At 40.0% G+C, this 19,993-nt stretch overlaps 1 protein-coding gene across 1 annotated transcript; it reads right to left on the bottom strand.

Moving 5' to 3' along the window:
* Positions 1 to 19,726, bottom strand: LOC106051160 (transcription factor Sp5-like). Its single transcript, XM_056013370.1, has 2 exons — positions 19,301 to 19,726; positions 1 to 2,524 (listed from the first exon to the last, which is right to left on the bottom strand). Exon 2 carries the CDS (start codon positions 2,501 to 2,503, stop codon positions 956 to 958), a length of 1,548 nt encoding a protein of 515 aa, XP_055869345.1. The 5' UTR covers positions 2,504 to 2,524; positions 19,301 to 19,726; the 3' UTR covers positions 1 to 955.
* Between the last annotated feature and the right edge of the window lie 267 nt (positions 19,727 to 19,993).

The following is a 19,993-nucleotide window of genomic DNA, read 5'->3' as shown; positions in this document are numbered from 1 at the left end:
TTCTTTTTTTTTTTTATGTTTAGTTGGCAACACTGAAGCTCAATTTTTGCGTCCTTGAGATTATTTATCATGAAAATGTTTATTTGTCTGCATGAATCAAAAGTCTCTGAGCATGTGTGACATGCGCACTCAGTATAATTTCTAGTTGTTGTCGTCTGCCAGCGTTCTATAAATAGATTATGTACAATAAATAAATATCACAGTGTACAATAAAATAAATCTTCCTTGAGATGTACATTTTATGCAACAAATAAAATAGAGAGTGAATATTTGTCAATTTGAAATGTGTTGTCAAGGGGGTAAGGTGAAATAAAATCAAATAATTTCTTCCTTGCGATATGTCAATCACATTTGTAATGAAATCTTCACAATTTGTAATGAAATCTTCACAATTTGTAATGAAATCTTCACAATTTGTAAAGGAGCATTAGAAAGCCTTGCCGTAAGTTCCACAGCTAGAGAAGTCGTTGATTTTTTTTAGCTTGGCACAATTGGCCAAGTTTTTGACACTCTTAATTATTGTTCGACATAGTGTTTAGTTTCTGTCATAACTTTATGACAATGTCGCAAGATTTCACTTTAACCTTTGGTGACGTGTCTAGTTGCGTTTTTAATATATATTATGTTAATTTCTATTCCTTTCAAGGATCTTTTATTGAAAAAAAAAAACCAACGTAATAAATTGATTGAAATTGTTGGCCAGAATTTTGTTTTCATGTCGATTATTATTGCCGGTGTGGCAGTTCGTCATTTCAAAGTTGCCAAAGAAAATGTTGTTGAGAAGTTGTAGTGGTTCTCACAATGTCGTCTGCTACTGGAATCGCTGAGATCAGAGATTATAGTGTATCTATAGTGTCGTCTGCTATTAGCATCGTTGACTGAGTTCAAAGGTCAAAGGTTATAGCGAATTTCTAAACGTCGTCTGCTAATAGCACCATTACTATGTGCTCGAAGGTCAAAGGTTATAGTGTCTTTCTAGGTGTCGTCTGCTAATAGCATCGTCGTCGCTCGCATCTGATCCGCTAGACTGGTCACTCGGTGACGTGCACTGGAGATTGATGTCCTCTCTGTATTCGAACCCCACGTCAATGTCTTCTTCAATGTCCTCACTCTCGTCCCCGCTGTCCTGAAAGTTGTCGTACTCGCCCCTCTGCTCCGACTCCTCGTTGCTGTCCTCGGAGCCTTTCTCCTTCTTGATCTCGTGGGTCTTGGCGTGCTTGCTGAGGTGATCGCTCCTCATGAACCGCTTCCCGCAGTCGTTGCACTGAAAGTTTTTCTCCCCCGTGTGCGTCCTGAGGTGTCGCTGCAGCTCGTCCGACCTGGTGAAGCGCTTCTGGCAGTACAGCCAGCGGCAGACGAATGGTCGCTCTCCCGCGTGCCCACGGAGATGCGCTTTCAGGTGGGATGTCTTCCCGTACTCCTTACCACAGCCTGGGTAATGGCACACGTGAATGCGTCGCTTGGTCGGGGACGAGTTCGGCTGGGTGGAGCTCTTCACGCAGTTGGGGCACCGGCACCGTCTGCATCTTCTCGGAGACGGGCGATCCGCTAGAACCGTGTCGCCGCATATTGACGCCATGGGAGGCGGTAAGTATGGGTGGAGTCTATGGTCGACATGCCCGTAGATCATTCGTGGTGAGGCCATGACCCTTGGTGAACTCGTGTAGGGAACGCCTATGCTGTGCTGGTTCTGGATGCTCCACCAGTGGTGTTCGACTTTCTCGGATGTCTGGGGCGGCGTTGGAAGGTTGGTGGCTGGAAGGGCAGGTCGGGACACGGGAAGTGTGGGCGACGGGGGCGGCAGAGGTGAACGTGGAAGAGACAGCGTTGAAAGGGGCGTTTTTAAAGAATGTGTGTGGGGCGCCGAGGTAGATGGGCTCATAGGAATTTGAGGCGGGGGCAGGCCATGAGGCAATCCCATTAAGTTAAGAGCACCTTGCGGTTTCATAGCTTGGCCAAACAGCGAGTTCTTCTGATGCTGCTCGTGCATATAAAGTTCCTGGTGGGGCAACTGCTGGTGACGCTGAAGCGGAATGGAACCGGCTTGGACATTGTCAGCTGACATGCTGGTAGGGTGGATGAGTCTCGAAGGCATCAAGTCAATGCATGGCGGTGCGACCGGGGCTCCGGTAGACATGATCTTCTGCTGCAGCGCTGACGTTCGTATGGCCTGCTCATGCAGTCTCTGCATCACCATCCTGTCAAGATCCTGCTGGGGGAGGAGCGAAGGCCTCAGATGGGTGGGCGCGTACATTTTGTTCACCTCAGCGATTTCTCGTCTCGGCATGCTAGGGGCGGAGGATAAATTATGTGGGCGTGGCAAAGCCTGATAGACGTCATTACTAGAAGAGAACTTATTATGTAGGCGTGGCAAGGACTGATAGATGTCATTGCTAGAAGATAACTGAGCTGATTTGTGATAATCAGGATGCAGAAAAGGCTGGAATAAAGTTGGGACAGGTCTGTGTATAGCTGGACTAGGCGGTGGTAGAATCGCTTGCATTCTGAGATCTTTTCACGTTATCTGAAAATAGAAAATGGAAAATCCAATAACTAGATTTATTTTTTTAAGCCTTGAATTTATTATTAGAGCTATACATTTATGTATTTCCATCAGTATGACTGTTGACTACACATGCCGTAAACGCTTAAGATTGTGAAAACAATTGCTGGGGTTTGAATCCAAATACCGTCATTCCGTAGGTGTCAAAACAGAATGACGTCATAATCGTCTGCTTTCTAGGGAGGATATGCTCTTACTAAACTGGAAATAAAACGAGTTTATATTAGTAGTTTACCTTTAAATTAAGTAGCTATAAATAATTCTGCTAAAAGTAACGAGCTATAGTTAATCTAGCTAATTAACTTATCTATACGTAATTGTGAGAATGCTTTTAATTTCTCTTTAGACAATAATGAAATTAATAAGAAATGTCGCATAGTATCGCAAAGTTCAAAATAGTATTGAACGAATTGATTACACGAAATTTCAACCGTTAAGGAGACCAAAATGTAGCTGAGACCAAAATGTAGCAGAGACCAAAATGTAGCAGAGACCAAAATGTAGCAGTGGCGTTGTGTGGCCAATAAAATGATACACCGTGCCCACTTGTCTCAGCTGGTCAACTCTTTAGCGGTGTAAGAAAACACAATGGGAGGATGGCTGTCTGGTCGTGCGGTATGCGCGCTGGGCTGTTCCGTCGTCTCAATAGTTCCGGGTTCATACCCTGCACGCTGCCATCTTAGTCCGTGGGAGGTATGAACTAGGAAGTAGATTATCTTCAACTCTTAGTGCAGCTCAGATACTCCCCGTGCCGGATATGACTCGCAAGGCCATAGTTTGGGCATCACTCATATTGAAAACATGTGTTCGAGAATCTTTCTCATAAAGAGATAGTTTTCTACACAATACAATAACAGTAGGAGGTGCGGTGGCTGAGTGGTTAAGTGCTTGGCTTGCAAACTGGAGGCCCCTGGGTTCAAATCCTGGTGAAGACTGCTTTTTAATTTTGGAATCCTTAGTCCACCAAACACTAATGTGTACCTGGCATAAGTTGGGGACAAGTAAAGGCGGTTGGTCGTTGTGCTGGCCACATGACACCCTCGTTAATCGTGGGCCACAAAAACAGATGACATCATCTACTCCATAGATCACAAGGTTTGAAAGGGAGTAACTTTTTTTTTTCAATTACAATTGATATTGTTATACTCTTAGGAGGCTATTGAAGTTTTTATTTCCTCGCCTGCAGACATCGCCTTTAAGTTTCTTTTAACTACATGTGATAATCTCCTTAGACGTCCATATAAGTCCGCCTTTCAGTCCTAACTCATCTCTTGCTCTCTAAACAAATACAAATCAGCACTAGGACAGCCGACACTCTTCTTTGTGTTTGATGCTCGCCCTTGTCACTCCTCCTTTTCTTCTGCTTATCCTTTCAACTTGCTTGTCTCCCTTACGATATAATATAAAAAAAGAAAATGCCTCGGAGTTACATTTCCGCTTTATGCGCCAACTATCCTAGTACTGCTAGTATTTGCACGGGGTTCACCTTTCTTTTTTTCTTCCCTTTTTTTCTGTCCGGTTTCATATTTTTAACTTTTCTTCACTTTTTTTTGTTGTTATTTCTAAGACTATGGTTTGGCTTGAAATGTGTGTGTGTGTGTGGTGGGAATTTTTTCTTTATTTGGGGGGGAGGGTGAGTTTCACTAGGTTTTGTGATGTGACAAAAAACTAATAGAACATTTGGTGACAGAAGTGGGCAGAGATGTTACATAATGTTATAGTTGTAGCCAAAAGTCAGTGGCGTAGTTAGGAGAGGGGGGGGAGGCAAATTTAAAAGTCACCCCCGGGCCCCTACTGGAGGTGGTTCTCCCAAATGAGTGTCCAAAACTATTTTTTCTTACATTAAATATTAATCCAATGGCATGTTATTTTGTTATTTTGTTGTTATGTAAATTAGTGACAAAGCTGCATGCAGTCCGGGGTTTCATTGCTAACAGTAAACTTTTTCAAATGTATCTTTTCAAATCAGCCACAAAGTAGAAAGGCGAGCACTTGTACTGGCGGCTACAGCACTAGTAAACTACTACCCAAGTACACCAAACCCCCCCCCAAAAAAAAAAAAAAAAAAAAAAACAGTTAAATTGTCTTACTGACCGATGCCTAAACAATCCTCCGAAGCCTGCAAACAAATCTCATGCTTTCTTTATAAAGCATCCGCTTGTAACTCTTAACATCAACAGCAAAGAAACTGTTCTTCAATCCTCTAACTCTACAATGTTTGTGGTGATTTTTTGTACAAGTTCAGTCTTTCAAGACAATCCGCCAGATCACACTGGAGAAGGATACCCTTTCGGCCTAGGAAAGATGATGTAAAGGCCGTCTGTTTCGGTGGCCCACAGTTAACGAGTGTGTCATGTGGCCAGGACAATGATCAACCACCTTAGCTTTTACTAGCTAATGACAGGTAGGCAAATGGGCCCTACAGATCCCATAACAATCAGGCATCACCAGGATTCGAACCAGGGACTTTCCGGTTTGAAAGTCAAGCGCAAACCACTCAGCCACCGCGCTGCCAATAAACGTTTCATGTTACATTAAATTATAGCACGCCCCACATAATATGTTGCTTCTAGAAAGACCAGACAATGGAACTGGTAGAGTCAGTTGATGCATCTCTCAGATACTCAGCGACCATTTCACTAGCTAGCTAGCCAGCCAACACGTTGAACTTTACTTTTTTAAATGATAAATTGCTAGAATAACATCCACACTATCAGTCTGTCTCACGCTGCGTTGCGACTCACATCTGGCAAAAGATCGTCCGTTTTTACCGCCCCGCGACACCTTCTCGGAATAAAATGTAAGCAAAATCAAAACGACAAAAAAAGGCGTGTCATAAAACACGCTCAAATCTGCATACGAACTCGCTAAAGCATTATTTTTTTTTTTGGTTACGTCACTTTATGGGACCAACATGACTGACGTCACTTCCTACTCCCCCCCCCCCAACACCAACCCTCCTTTTCTAATCGTCTTTCAGTAAATCCCAGATAAAAGGTGCAGAAATCAAATAATGAACTACCGCGCACCGAGTCTATCAACTCTCTATTCTCCAACCGCCACCCCCCCCCCCTTTTTTTTTTGCCCCCTACAAATTTTCGCGGCTCCCCACCCCAAATGCAATATCACTTGTTTGTTTTCACTCCCCCTTCTCTTTCAATGGCTGGCGAAAGGCGCTTTGCGGTATTTATCTAGTACGATAGATGGGAAGAAGAAGAAAAAAAAGGGTTGCGCCGAGAAGGAGGGGCGCTAGAATATGCGCGTGTGTGGGTGAGAAAGGAGGGCGCCATTATCCCAGCCCGTCTCTGAAGTGCCGTAAGGGAGAAAATCCGTTTCATTTACCTCCCTCTTTTCTTTCACTTGTTCTCTCCCTTTGATCTCTCGAGCCCGTGTCGCGGGGGAATCAATGGCGCCCCCACAGCTTGGAGTGGAAATGAAGACTCCTAGGTCCTGCTAGTGCATAGCCCTGAGTCTTAGATCGCCGGGGCTATTGGGGCGCTGAAAAGAGCTTATTAAGGTCTTGTTGTCAAAGCTTGGCCGGTCAGAGGGGGCGGGGAACAAATCACATACCTTACAGGTTCCCCCTTTTTATTTCTTAATTGGATACTCCTCCCACCGACACCCCCCTCCAAACACCCTCCACCTCATAGCTCACCGCCTGTTTGTAACCTCTTCCTCATACAGTTTTGGGCCCCCCGATAGTATAATTTGGTGTTGGTGACGGGCGCCTGAGGCTGTATTTCCGTTTGAAAATCCGTGAAGTCATATGGTGTATGTCTACAAGACTACGGGATTAACCCGCTGTCATCAACAATAGGACAAAGAGACAGGGGATGTTATTCTATTATCTTCATCTCTCGCGGGGAGTTATCACCCTTGGTGGGCTGTATAACTATTTCGTTGTTTATTTTTTTCTAAGTCATTGGCGCAGTATAGAAGGCTATTGAGGTCCCCCTTTTCTATCTTACACACAGATGCAGCCTCGAAAACAGTGTCTTTCATCTTGAATAAAACACATTAAAAATACGGCTGAGAGAAAAACCCAGATCAAGGGATAAACACCGAACGATAAAAAGTACGGACATCATGGTTAAAGTCACTCAATTTGCGCTACGTATTTGTGGCTGTTGGCGCTTCTAGCAGAGATTTAGGCTGGCATGAGCTTTTACTAGATAGTGGTGCTTCCTAGGTAGGGCAAGGCTAATGCAGTGGGGTTCAAATCTTTACTCTAAAACAATACCAATTAAACGATCCGAGATCCAGCATTAAGCTGATAAACACTGGATCTCACACAAACAACTTAGCATAGGGTAAAATTTCCTGTTGTACTCTACGCTCCTCCTCCTGTACATCTAAACCACGCCTCCAGTATTTTTACGACAACTCCTTGCGTCCACCCCTCGGTACGCCACTGTTCATGTCAAATGATTAGAAAGAGATTATATTAAATCTAGCGACAGGTTACTAGAATAAGATGATTTTTTTTTTTTACAGACCTTTCCTAACTTTTTTCTGTTGGCAAATAATTACAAGATTATTTACGAAAGTTAAAATCAGTAAAGTTACAATTAATACAAAATAAAATGTAAAGGTAATAAAATATCAATAATATATGATTCAGGAAGTAACCACGGATGCATTCGAAGCCTAAGCATTCCTAAGACGGTCCTTATATCCTATAATATTCCCATCGAAGTGCAGTATTGCCGTACCATCCAAAAATTTCTCAATGGACTATGTTGAGGTGACTACAAGAAATTTGTTTCTCTTTAACGCATCTCGACCCTAGCTGTGCCAGGGAATGAAAGATCTAATTCATTTTCGAATAATAATAACTAAACATGAATAGTGAGACCAAGGGCCCTTATTTTCTTATCTTATAAGTCACAGACGTTCATTAAAAGAAGAAAATCGTTACGTCCTACTCGTGGTCGTGATGTCTGCGCTCTGGACTGTCGTTCAATGGTCTCGGGTTCGAACCCGTACCTCCACCATCACCTGCTGTCATGCGAGAAGTTATGGTTAGGATGGGGAAATTTTCTAATCTGAAGGAACACCCGAAACATTATAAAACATTTTCTCCTAAAAGTCCTACTTAAAGAGCATTTATAGGACATTGTCCTACCATTGGAAAAATTAATTATTTGTGTTTGTGTGTGTGTGTGTGTGTGTGTGCTTTTTATTAGGCTATGTTTTTGTATTGGTAAGTTATGGTTCAGTGTTTGGTGTGTTAATTCTGCTCTAATTTTTAGTCTTCTGAGTGTATCTAAATTTAGTGATGGTAAAATTGGTTATAAATCTCACGGCTATATTATGCGTCTGTTCTAGTGTTTTTTTTAATGTTTTCTTGAGGAAGCATATTCTTATTTTATTGTAACCGATGTTAAATAGGACTTTTTGTGTGATTTGGGTCTTAGTGGCATAAACCGCCAGACCAGCTATCAAGGGCGCGAGTTCGAATCCCAACTGATATCAGAGTTCGCTGATACGCCATAGGGATGTCCTTTTGACAAAATATGGGGTTCCATGGTAACTTTTCATTTATTATAACACTTAGGTATTTTTTATTTTTTTCATATGCAAAACTGGCTTACCATAAATAAATAGTTTTTATTTGTAATAATTAAGTAATTTATTTTGAAAACAATATGGCAGGTAGGATGGAAAAATCGATATAAATTATTGTATTTTTTTAGAGTCATCTGAGTTTCCTGGGAGTCATTTACAATTACAGTTTGCGTTCTACCTTTGAGTAAATCCTTAATCCATTGAAGTAATGGACCAGAGATGTCAAAAAAATATATTGGGTGATGAACTATGTGGAATGACTTAGAGAGATCCTATAAGATGGTTCATTTCACTTCAAGGCCACGTAAGACAAGAGTGTTGTGTGTCCAGAACAACGCTCGTCTGTTTCTGTTTCCCAAAGCGAGGCTAGATACCCTCACGTCTGCTTCTGTTTCCCAAAGCGAGGCTAGATATCTTCAGTATAAAATGTAAAAAAATGTTTCTTAAAACTCAGTTTTATTTTTGCGCTTAGCCCGGAGGTGTCGCAGCAATATGTTGCAGATGGTCTTTCTAGGTGGAACGAAGAGAAATGAAATTACGACTTGTGAAAAAAAAAATCAACATTACGACAGACAAATTTTACGCATCAAAACTCGCACCGAGCATAAGACCACCTGCAACATATTGCTGCGACACCTTCTCAGCTTAAGGCAGAAATGAAACAAAGCAATTAAAATAACCTTTTTTACCTTACCTTCTTTAATTCCCTCTCGATTTAATAGAAGATTGCAAATTAGTCAAATTGATCAAATTATTTAAGCAGCATTATCACTAATGACGGAGGAGCATGTCACTCCTCTATGTCTTGATCCGAGATTGGGTGTTAGAGAAATAACACACACTTTTTGCCAGACAAACAGAGTGAGTTGATATAAGCCTTGTAAATATTATTGTTGAAGACCTAGTATTTCTGAGTAGTCGAACAGCTTGAGTTTAAAACTTACTGAAAAACGTTTGGTAACGCTGTCATAGTTTAAAAGGTTAACTCTTTCTCTCCTAACTAACGATACCAACGTTGATTCCACCAGAATGTGGTAAATAATTACTGAGAGAAAGAGTTAATCTTATTATGAGTTGATACCGTTATTGTAAGTTATAACATTAGTTATTACATTATTGTCATCATTATTTCTACATTTTGTATTGCTGTGTTGGTGGTTTAGAGTGCAGATAGGTGCTGCAGTTGTTTTGTTTCATTTTGATGATTGAGGTAGTGTTGTTAATTATTTTTTTAAAAGTAAACTTCTCCTTTCAGAACATGCGATCAGTAGGGAAGATTATGTTAAGGTCATGTTTTTTTAACCAACGGTTAACGAGCAGGGTGTCAAGTGACCAGCACAACGACCAAGCTCCTTTACCTTCCCTAGCTAAGTTCATTAGAGTTGGGTGGACTCAAGGGCGCCCTAAAAATTTCGAAATTCAAAATTCCAGTCTTCATCAAGATTCGAACCCATGACTCCAGGTTTGGAAGCCAATCGCTTAACCACTCAGCCACCCCCTCGTTAATTATTATATTTATTATTATTTTACAATGCATTGAAATTGTGTATAACGGTACGGAGTGTGGATGTCAGAGAGTGAGACTGAGTAGAGAGAGGGCGATGTCGGAGAGAGAGAGAGTCAGAGAGAGAAAGAAAGAGAGAGAGAAAGAGAGAGAGAGAGAAAGAGAGAATACGAAAAAGACAGAGCTGGAATGTAATAATCTATGTATTTGTATGGTCAATAATTAGTTTTATTTTTATATTATTTGTAACTTTGATGGCTGCCTGGTTGTGCGGTTTGCGCGCTGGACTGTCGTTCGGATTTATCGATGGTCTCGGGTTCAAACCCTGCCCGATCCCATCCCCCGTCGTCCTGCGGGAGGTTTGGACTAGGAAGTAAACTATCTTCAACTCTGAAGGAACATCCGAAACATGTCAAACAAACAACAAACAAACAAACATGGCATTTGTAACACTTGTGCTATGTGGCTAAATAAAATAAATTGTTACTCGAATAAATCCGTTTCTGGAAATCGGAGCAGCAAGGCGCTTTGACCTCTGATTAAATATTTCTCTCAGGCAGGCGGGCCGCAGGCATGCGTGGGCCAGGAACCCTTCATTTTAAGTCCTGTCCTATCTCTTCCCAAAGAGAGAATTACTTTAATGAATAATTTATTGTTCTAACAAAACATGAATTTATTTTTTAAAAAAAGGTAACCAATTAGTTAAGTAATTATTGTTGATTAATTATTTTGATTTTTTGTTATACTTAATCACACATGATTCAATTAAAACGTTAACCAACTAGTCAATTAATTATTGTGTGTGATGTCAAACAAGAGAAATAACTTCTACTATTATTGAGAGATATGGTTATAAATGCAGATTTCTATCCCTTAAATGAGATTTTTAAAAAAGTTTTTTTTTTTTTATTATTTATTTTGCTTGTTTATTTTATTTTAACAAAAAAGGAAAAAAAAATGTGTGAAATATTTTAGATACCACAAAAAACAAAACAAAACTAATTGAACGGGGGGGGGGGGGGGATATTCATAAGACTATCCAGTGTAGTTTGAAGCGACGCTAAAATTAGTTTGATTGATGACTCGTATGTTTATATGGAGTCTCATGTGATCAAAAGATCAATAGACTATCAGATCAATTGAGCAATATTTTCAGGCTCGACTCTCGGTGATAGAAACATTACACATACAGAATTGGCAACGTTGGCCTGAGAGAGGAATAGCAATAAAGAGAGAGAGAGAGAGGGACAGAGAGAGAGAGAGATGGATTACAGGGGGTATCGAGGTGGCTGAGAGGTTAATCGCTTGGCTTCCAAACCGAGGGTTGTGTGTTCGAATCTCAGTGAAAACTGGGATTTTAAATTTCATGATTTTTAGGGCACCCCTGAGTCCAGCCAACTCTAATGGGTACCTGACTTTAGTTGGGAAAGTAAAGTCGGTTGGTCGTTGTGCTGGCCACGTGACACCCTGCTCGTTAACCGTTGGCCAAAGAAACAGGTGACCTTAACATCATCTTCCCAATATACCGCATTGTCAGAAGGAGGTACTTACTTCATTTATGGCCTTTCAAGCATTCGGACAATAATGAGCGTACATTCAGAAATACTTTTTTTAAAAAGCTTATATTAAATGTAATTGTACCAATGAGTTTGGACTAGTCTTGTAATTCAATTTGTAATACATCTAGAGAACGAAACTAAATCTCTGCTATTACAATTAGTTTTACCAATTGCTTTTGTTTACAGCCATTTTATACTTTTAGCTTTCTCAAATGCGCTATGATCCTATGATGATGTGATATAAAGGGATTTAAAATCAGTAAACATTGATACTGACCATTGGGAAGACATAGCCTTGACCACACTAGTTGGAGAGAGACGGTGACCAAGAATGCTATGGGCAGCGAGAAAACATGGGCTTTGACTCTTGAAAAAAAGCGTGCCACACTCCTCTACCACCAAAGCGAAAGCCACCTTGACATGCAATATATGTGGACGGGAATGTCTCTCCAAAATAGGGCTCCACAGCCATATGAAAAAGTGTTCGAGATGAACCATAGTCTTTTCACGACTGAAGGAGGCCGATGATGATCCTATCAGTTGTCAGGTCCAACAGGGAAACAGAAAAGGGGGAGGGGTAGAAAGAAGGGGGGTATCTCTTTGAATGTTACCGTAATCGCTTTTTAAATGCATTTTTACATGTATTTTATATAAAAAAAGTGTAAGACTTGAATTCGAACTCGAGGGCTCAACCTCCGACCCACTAACCACTGCGCCAGCAAAGTGTTTATGAAAATAGAAGAAGGTTTTATATTATAGTTATCTATTGTTAGTTTCAAACTTTTAAGCGACGACCTAATTCTCTACGCAAAAAAAAAAGCATAAAGGGAGACAATTACAATTTTAAACCACCACACCTGTGAAATACAATTTATTTCCCTTGTTCGAGACCAATTAAAATAATTATTACCAATAATTAATTAACTAATTCTTATTTTTTAAACTGATTCTTTTGTTTTCGTGTACAAGAAATAATTTTGCAAAAGTTCAGATTGATTCAAAGTTGGGTGTGGGAGAAATAACGTGAACAAAAGTTTTGCCAGACAGACAGACAGACAGACAAACAGTCAGAATGAGTTGATATAAGCTTTGTTAAAAGTTACTTGGGTAGGTAACTGGTTTGAGAATGTCTCTCCTATTAATAAGCGGAAATTCCTTATTGATGAAACAATTGATGTATTAATAATTTTTTTCCCGATTAATGCACTATTTCCAAAAGTTTACTTTGTCAAAAACACACAAGACAAACAAAGCAAGTGGTATGGTCTCACTGGTCCCACAGCAAGAAATGTCAAACTTGTTCAGAAATTATTCATAAATCATGCGTCCATTCGGTTGTCCTATTTTCCCGCTCTAGACAAGTTAAGGTCCTCATAATCTCATATGTGCTCACATTTTGACACGTGAAGGTCCTCATACCTGCGCTTAATCTAGACACGTGAAGATCCTCATATATATGCTTAAATCTAGACACGTGAAGGTCCTCATATATATGCTTAAATCTAGACACGTGAAGGTCCTCATATATATGCTTAAATCTAGACACGTGAAGATCAGAATACGTGAAGGTCCTCATATATATGCCTACATCTAGACAATGGAAGGTCCTCATTTATATTCTTACATCTAAATACTTGAAGGTCCTCATGTATATGTCTTTATCTAGGCAATCGAAGGTCCTCATATATATGCTTACAGTGAAGGTCCTCATATAAAGGCTTACATCTAGACACGCGAAGGCCCTCATATATATACTTACTTTAAGACAAGCGAAGGTCCTTATATATATACTTTTACATCTAGACACGCGAAGGTCCTCATATATATGCTTACATCTAGACACGTGAAGGTCCGCATAATCTCACATACGCTTACATCAGCTTACATACGAACTGCTTGAGCTTGTGATTGTTGAAGGTGCCTGTCTTGAGTTACATCTCAACATTTCTACGAGGCATATAGCACACAGTTTTCATGGATAGCTGGTTGCCGTTGCTCAATCATTCTCAATCATTCTCAAACTTTGGGAGACGCTTGTGTTTTGCGCTATTGTGTACAGGCTGAAGGGTCCAAAGAACCTTTATTTCTATGACAGTTTATTTCTACGTCATAAGTTGAGAGACTTCTACAAGTGGACAGAATTGGGCTCAGTTCTCCATATGTCTGTGTCTGCTATCTTGTCATCAAACAACAATGGACGCTAACTAACGTTGGAGTGAGATCAGGAGACATTTAGTGGCTGCAGTGGAATGGTCTAGCTATACTTTTAAAAAAGTATTTTTTTAATACTTTTTGTTTTATTCAGTAGAAGATTACATTGCCAAAAAAACACATACGACAAAACTTTAAGTTCCATGTTTTCACAACAATTAAGCTCAGAAACTGTTCAAACCTGACGATCATTAGGTCGTCAATTGTCCTCTGTTGTAGACACACGTACCTACACATGTGATATACACGCCAAACGAAGTCCTTGAAATTGGGATTCATTCGAGAGAGGAACTGTCTTTAGTTTCTATGGAAGCCCAAAAATTCCGAGAAACATAATGCTAAAGGTTTTTGTTGGTGCGATTACCAGCTGACAGGCGTGAATTCCTATTGTAACTTTAAAAAAAAAATTACATTGCCAAGAACACACAATACAAAACCGTAAGTTCCATGTTTTCAAACAATTAAGGTTAATATCGTCCAGAAGTTGTTCAAACTTGACGATCTTTATCTTGTTAGGGTTAGGGTTAATGGACCTCAACCACCAATCGTAAACAAACAACATTTAGCCACGTGGTTCTCAATCTCTTCTGTACAAAATACGCAAACCATAAAGGCTGTCACGTGATACGTTTTTTTTTTATATTGTTTTACTAATATTATCACGTGGCTAAATGCTGTTGTTTTTACGATTGGTGAATGAGGTCCATTGTCCTCTGTTGTAGACACATGTACTTGGACGAACGAGGTCCTTGATATTGGGATGCCTTCAAAACGAACTGTCTTTAGTTTCTATGGAAGCTAAAATGTTCCAAGAAAAGTAATAGACTTTGTTGGTGCGTTTACCAGACGACAAGTATGAATTCCTTTTTTTTTTTTTAAAGAACGTGAAATCTTAAAAGTGACGATCACTAAGTAGTCCAGCGGTTCTCAACCTTTTAAGCTCGGTGACCCCTTTGTACAACTCCCCACTCTGCCTCGACCCCCCCTCCACACACACACATACAGAAATAGAAGAGTAGACAATAACAATCCATATTTTCGATGGTCTTAGGCGACCCCTGGCAAATCTTTAATCGACCCCCCAAGGGGGTCGCGACCCACAGGTTGAGAACCCCTGAAGTAGTCCATTGTCCTCTGTCATAGACACATGTACGTACACGAAGTCCTTGACATTGGGAATCTTTTGGAAGGACATATATCTTTATTTCCTAGGGAAGCCCAAAGGTTCCAAGAAACATACATGTTTTATTGGTGCGCTTGAATTCCTGGGAATCATGGGAAAGGCTTCGGGAGTCAACCCTGAGGAAAAATCAGGAGCTGGCGACCCTAAGGCAGTTTGCAGCACCCAGTGCTACACTCTGGCAGAACATGCGATGCAAACTTACAGTTTGGGTTCAGCACTGCCGTTCCTTTGGATACAGCTGCGTGGAGAGGGGGGAACTGATGTGTGGGCGACATCGTTCCGACCACAGCTAATGCCCAGGCATTCATCTCACCAAGACGATCCAAAGTCGCTTCGCGACTGAAGGAGGCCATAGATGAATTCCTATTGTAACTGTTGTTTATGTCCACAAAGTGAGCTAATCAATGTTTATGTCCACAAAGTGAGCTAATCAACTCAAATAAGTTCCTGTACATCACTCAGTCGTTAAGTCTGACGCCATTTATAACAGAATGTTTCTTTTAAAATACTCGAAAGCAAGACACAATAATAAATGTTAAGGATACTGTATATTTAAAGAGTAATTCAATGTAAGTAAAGAAGGTTAGTTTTATTTGCATAAAAACTTTAATGGTGGCTTCAATTGTCAGAGTCTGAGAGTATTGTACCGATAAATAAGCCCACCATAAAAGTAGCGCAAATTAATTTCCACACTAGTGCAATATTGAACATTGTTTCACTTTATTTCAATGTTGCAACTGCTGGGCGAATTGAGTATTAATAACAATGTAAAATGTAAAAATAATACTAAAAACAAGGTTACAAAGACAGTTTGTGTGGAAACACAAACTTAAAATCGGCCCCCGAAGTGGTCCACCCAGGCAGGCTTCAATATTTTCAGAAAGAACATCCAAATGAAATTTTATCAAAGACAAATGAGAGATAAGAATGGAGAAAGAAGGTTGACAGATCTTGTGTAGTGCCCCAATGGTGCTGCAGATCAAAGGATAGGTGCAAGTGAATGCAAAGTTAGATGTGAACCTGGCCTAATTGGTTCCCTCTTCAGACCTTGTGGTCTATAGGGCAGATGATGTAAAGTTCATCTGTTTTTTTTTTGGCCTACGGTTAACGAGGGTATCATGTAGCCAGCACAACGACCAAACGTCTTTACTTTTCCCCAACTAATGTCAGGTACCCATTAAAGCTAGGTAGACTCAGAGGCGCCCAAGGATTCCGAAGTTGAAAATCCCAGTCTTCACCAGGATTCGAACCCGGGACCCTCGGTTTGGAAGCTAAGCGCTTTACCGAGCCTCACCTGGTCTTTACTTTATGTAATTGTTTTCAAAATGTTATATCTTGTATTCGGACAGACGGACAGACGGACAGACATTTTGCACAAAACTAATAGCGTCTTTTCCCCTTTCGGGGGCCGCTAAAAAAAGCAACAAAAATTAAAGCTTATGTTGCTTGAAATTGCATCAACTGTTAGGAATAAATCATGCAATTAATTTTTGAACTAACAATAATAAATTTGTGTGATCGAAAAATATTTATACTAGTATAAATTTTGTTTAGCGGAATGTTCACACCTCTAATAAGTTCAATGCGCTTTCAGGGGCGTAGCTTGGAAATTGCCATCATAAAGGGGGATCGTGGAGCTGGATCTCTTTGGAGGCCCCAGCATTTTGCGTAATATTTAATTGTAAAAAAAAACGCTCATTTTGGGGCACCCAGTGGGATTTTAAAATTCTCCCCCTCCTCCCCCCACCCTAACTACGCCACTGTGCGCTATGGTCCAATCAATTGTTTAGACCAGGTTGGGGGGGGGGGTAAAATGGGGATATATTAGACTCTAGAGACACCAATGGAACGAAACTACATTATTTTAATTATTCAGTCTATTTAAAATTGGCCAATATTAACGGTCGTATGTATCCCTAGGTGGCATATAACAAAAGAATCAAACCAAAGTTATGCATTTTCCTACTTACCAAATTTATATCTATTCACATGACGCTCAAAATGATCCAAAACAATTAGCAAAGGATGCCACATCCACCCATGGTTGCAAATGTAAAAACTAGTAATCAAGTTTATGAACAACGTGAACTGTTGTGTAAACCGTAAACTTATGTTAGTGTCTTATGTGTCGTCGGCAATGTAATCTCTTCAGTACTAAATATCCATTTATATTTCTTGGAGCCTTTGGGCTTCCATAGGAAACAATGACAGATCCTTCCGAAAGAATCCCAAAAACTTCGTTCGTCTACAACACAGGACAATGGACAACCCAGTGATCGTTAAGTTTGGACAGTTTATGACCAATTTTAACGTGAACTGTTGTGTAAACCGTAAACTTATGTTAGTGTCCTATGTGTTGTTGGCAATGTAATCTCTTCAGTACTAAATAACCATTTATATTTCTTGGAGCCTTTGGGCTTCCATAGGAAACAAGGACAGATCCTTCCGAAAGAATCCCAAAAACTTCGTTCGTCTACAACACAGGACAATGGACAATCCAGTGATCGTGAAGTTTGGACAGTTTATGACCAATTTTAACGTGAACTGTTGTGTAAACCGTAAACTTATGTTAGTGTCTTATGTGTTGTTGGCAATGTCATCTCTTCAGTACTAAATAACCATTTATATTTCTTGGAGCCTTTGGGCTTCCATAGGAAACAAGGACAGATCCTTCCGAAAGAATCCCAAAAACTTCGTTCGTCTACAACACAGGACAATGGACAACCCAGTGATCGTCAAGTTTGGACAGTTTATGAACAATTTTAACCTGAACTGTTGTGTAAACCGTAAACTTATGTTAGTGTCTTTTGTGTTGTTGGCAATGTCATCTCTTCAGTACTGAATAAAAAAATAAACACGGAAAAAAAAAAATAAACAAGCTCGATATTGAAAAGCGCTATAATTAGGATATATAAATATAACTCCTAAACTGAAAGTGATCATCTTGCGATCAGAGAATCAATAGACTGTCAGATCAATGAAGCAATATTTTGCAGATCGCAGTGACAGAAAACTTAAACATCAGCATCGTCAACGTTTGTCTGAGAGAGAAATCGTCAGAAAGAGACTCAGAGAAATACAAAGAAAAACATCGAGAGAAAGAGGGAGAGCGTGAAAGAAAGGTAGAGAAAGAGAGGGCTTGAGAGTGTGTAAAGAAAGAGAGAGAGGATGAGAGAAGAGAGTGTGTGAAAGAAAGATAGAGAAGGAGGAAGAAAGACTCAGAGAGAAGTACACTGAGAGATTGAAGGGAAGAATAATGTGGTCGAGGAGTAGCTTCGGTAAGAAACAGCAGCTATTCCTTGGGTTCATTTCCCGCCCGTCAAGCATCGCGAAAAAAAAAAATTATATGATGACATACTTGTTCTATTTCTAACTTTAGCATATCTCGCCCCCCTAAAAATGGATATCCAATATTGACGACAAATTGTTTCCAAAAACATTTAGGTTTCAAGAATTTTCAAGAATCTACTAGGAACGTAAACATTTAGAGTTTTACTTGACCTTCGTTAAACCGATACTAATACATTCAGTCTATCATCCTGTGATCAGCTGATCCCTCATAGAAACTTTATAAAAGTAGAACAAACGCTCCCACCCCCGCCACCAAAAAAAAACAAAAAACACAAAGTGATTAGTCCGATTAGTGTGGTCTATAGGGCAGATGATGTAAAGGTCATCTGTTTCTGTGGCCTACGGTTAACAAGGGTGTCATGTGGCCAGCACAACGACCAACCGCCTTTACTTTTCCCTAACTAATGTCAGATACCCATTAGAGCTGGGTGGACTCAGAGTTTTCATATTTAGTTGTTTACTTAATAGCTCAACATCCTTTGTGTCAGGATTTTGTGATTTTACCATCACAAAAGAGATACAAGACACCGATAGCAAAGACAAACAGACATAAACACTCTTTTGTTCCCTTGGCAATCAAATCATTAAATAAGAACAACCTGTTATAAACTTTGTCACATGTAAATTATGAGTGAGTCTGGTGTGAATGTACACTTTGGTTTCTTATAGTTATAATGTTTTTTTGTTTGGTGTAATGCACAAATTGTAAGACAAATTTCCTTACGGATAATAAAGATTATTATTATTATTATTATTATTATTTGATGGCGTTGTTTACAATTTATTCTGAATTGCTTTAATTAAATTTTTTATTTCTGTTCTTAATTAATCCCTGGTGTCTCTTAGAGTTCACAACAATAATACTTCACGCCATTCACACCAAGTTGGGTTGGCTGCCTGGTCTTGCGGTTTGCGCGCTGGACTGTCGTTTGGATTTATCGATGGTCCCGGGTTCAAACCCAGCCCGCTGCCATCCCCCGTCGTCCTGCGGGAGGTTTGAACTAGGAAGTAAACTATTTTCTACTCTGAAGGAACATCCAAAAAAACATGTAAAACATTGTACAAACAAAAACAAATTGCCGATAATGATTTGTTTCGTAGTCTTATACAAGTCGGAAGGTTTGAGTCCGCTATTGCTTATCTATTAAAGATAAAATTAAAATTTACAATTAAAAACAAAACAAAACAATATGAAGTAGACCCATGGAGTTAATCTAGAATATTGGTGTCCCCTGGTGCCTTACGCGCCCTAGCACCCCTATTGCAAAGACTCTAATGTAGACTAAAATGACAGAGCTACGCTTCTTAAATATTTTTTTTTTTCAAACATGTTTATATAAACAAAAAATAAAATTGCCTACCTTTGTAAAATTTAATTCCTGCAGATCATTTCATTTTGTTCATTTTTAATCTATTTCAAAAAAATAATCCAGTTAGCACACGTAGAACAACGGATAAGCGTTCTGGCATTAACCGATAGATCCACGCTAATTCACAAATTTAAAGTTGGGTTTCGGTTTATCACATAGATGTTGAATCCAGGGTCTCAAAAGACTAATAGGAATATTGTCAAAGTAGGACTTTTAAAATAATAATGTCGGTTTAAATGTAAACTTTTTTTTTTAACTGCTGTGTTTTAAGAATGTTAAATACCCACGACGCCGGTGCCAGCTAGCAAACACCCCTTCTTTCTATCAGCCGTTTTCTCTCCCTCTCTCTCTCTCCCTCCCTCTCTCTCTCTCTCGTCTTCTCACCCTCTTTCTCTTCTCTCGCTCTCTTTTTAAGTCTGAATGTTTAGCGTCTCAGAGCAGTCAAAATATTGTCCTGTAATACTTTCTTCGCATCAGCCTTCGCCGCGGCACCCTTTCGCGGGGGGGGGGGGGCTCTTTCCCGGGGCGGATAAACAAGGGGGGCGGGATAGATCACACCCACCGTTCTTTGATCTTATAATCTCTCTCTCTCTCTTTCTCTCTCTCTTTCTCCCCCTCCCCCCAGAAAGAACGGTAGAGGTTGGATGAAGTGAAAGTTGGTGTGTGTGTGTGTGTGCGCGCGTG

This window comes from Biomphalaria glabrata, chromosome 16 (assembly GCF_947242115.1).
Source record: "Biomphalaria glabrata chromosome 16, xgBioGlab47.1, whole genome shotgun sequence".
Classification (NCBI taxonomy): Eukaryota; Metazoa; Mollusca; class Gastropoda; family Planorbidae; genus Biomphalaria; species Biomphalaria glabrata.
Note: the sequence above shows the minus strand (reverse complement) of the source record. Positions and strands in the feature narration are given on the sequence as shown.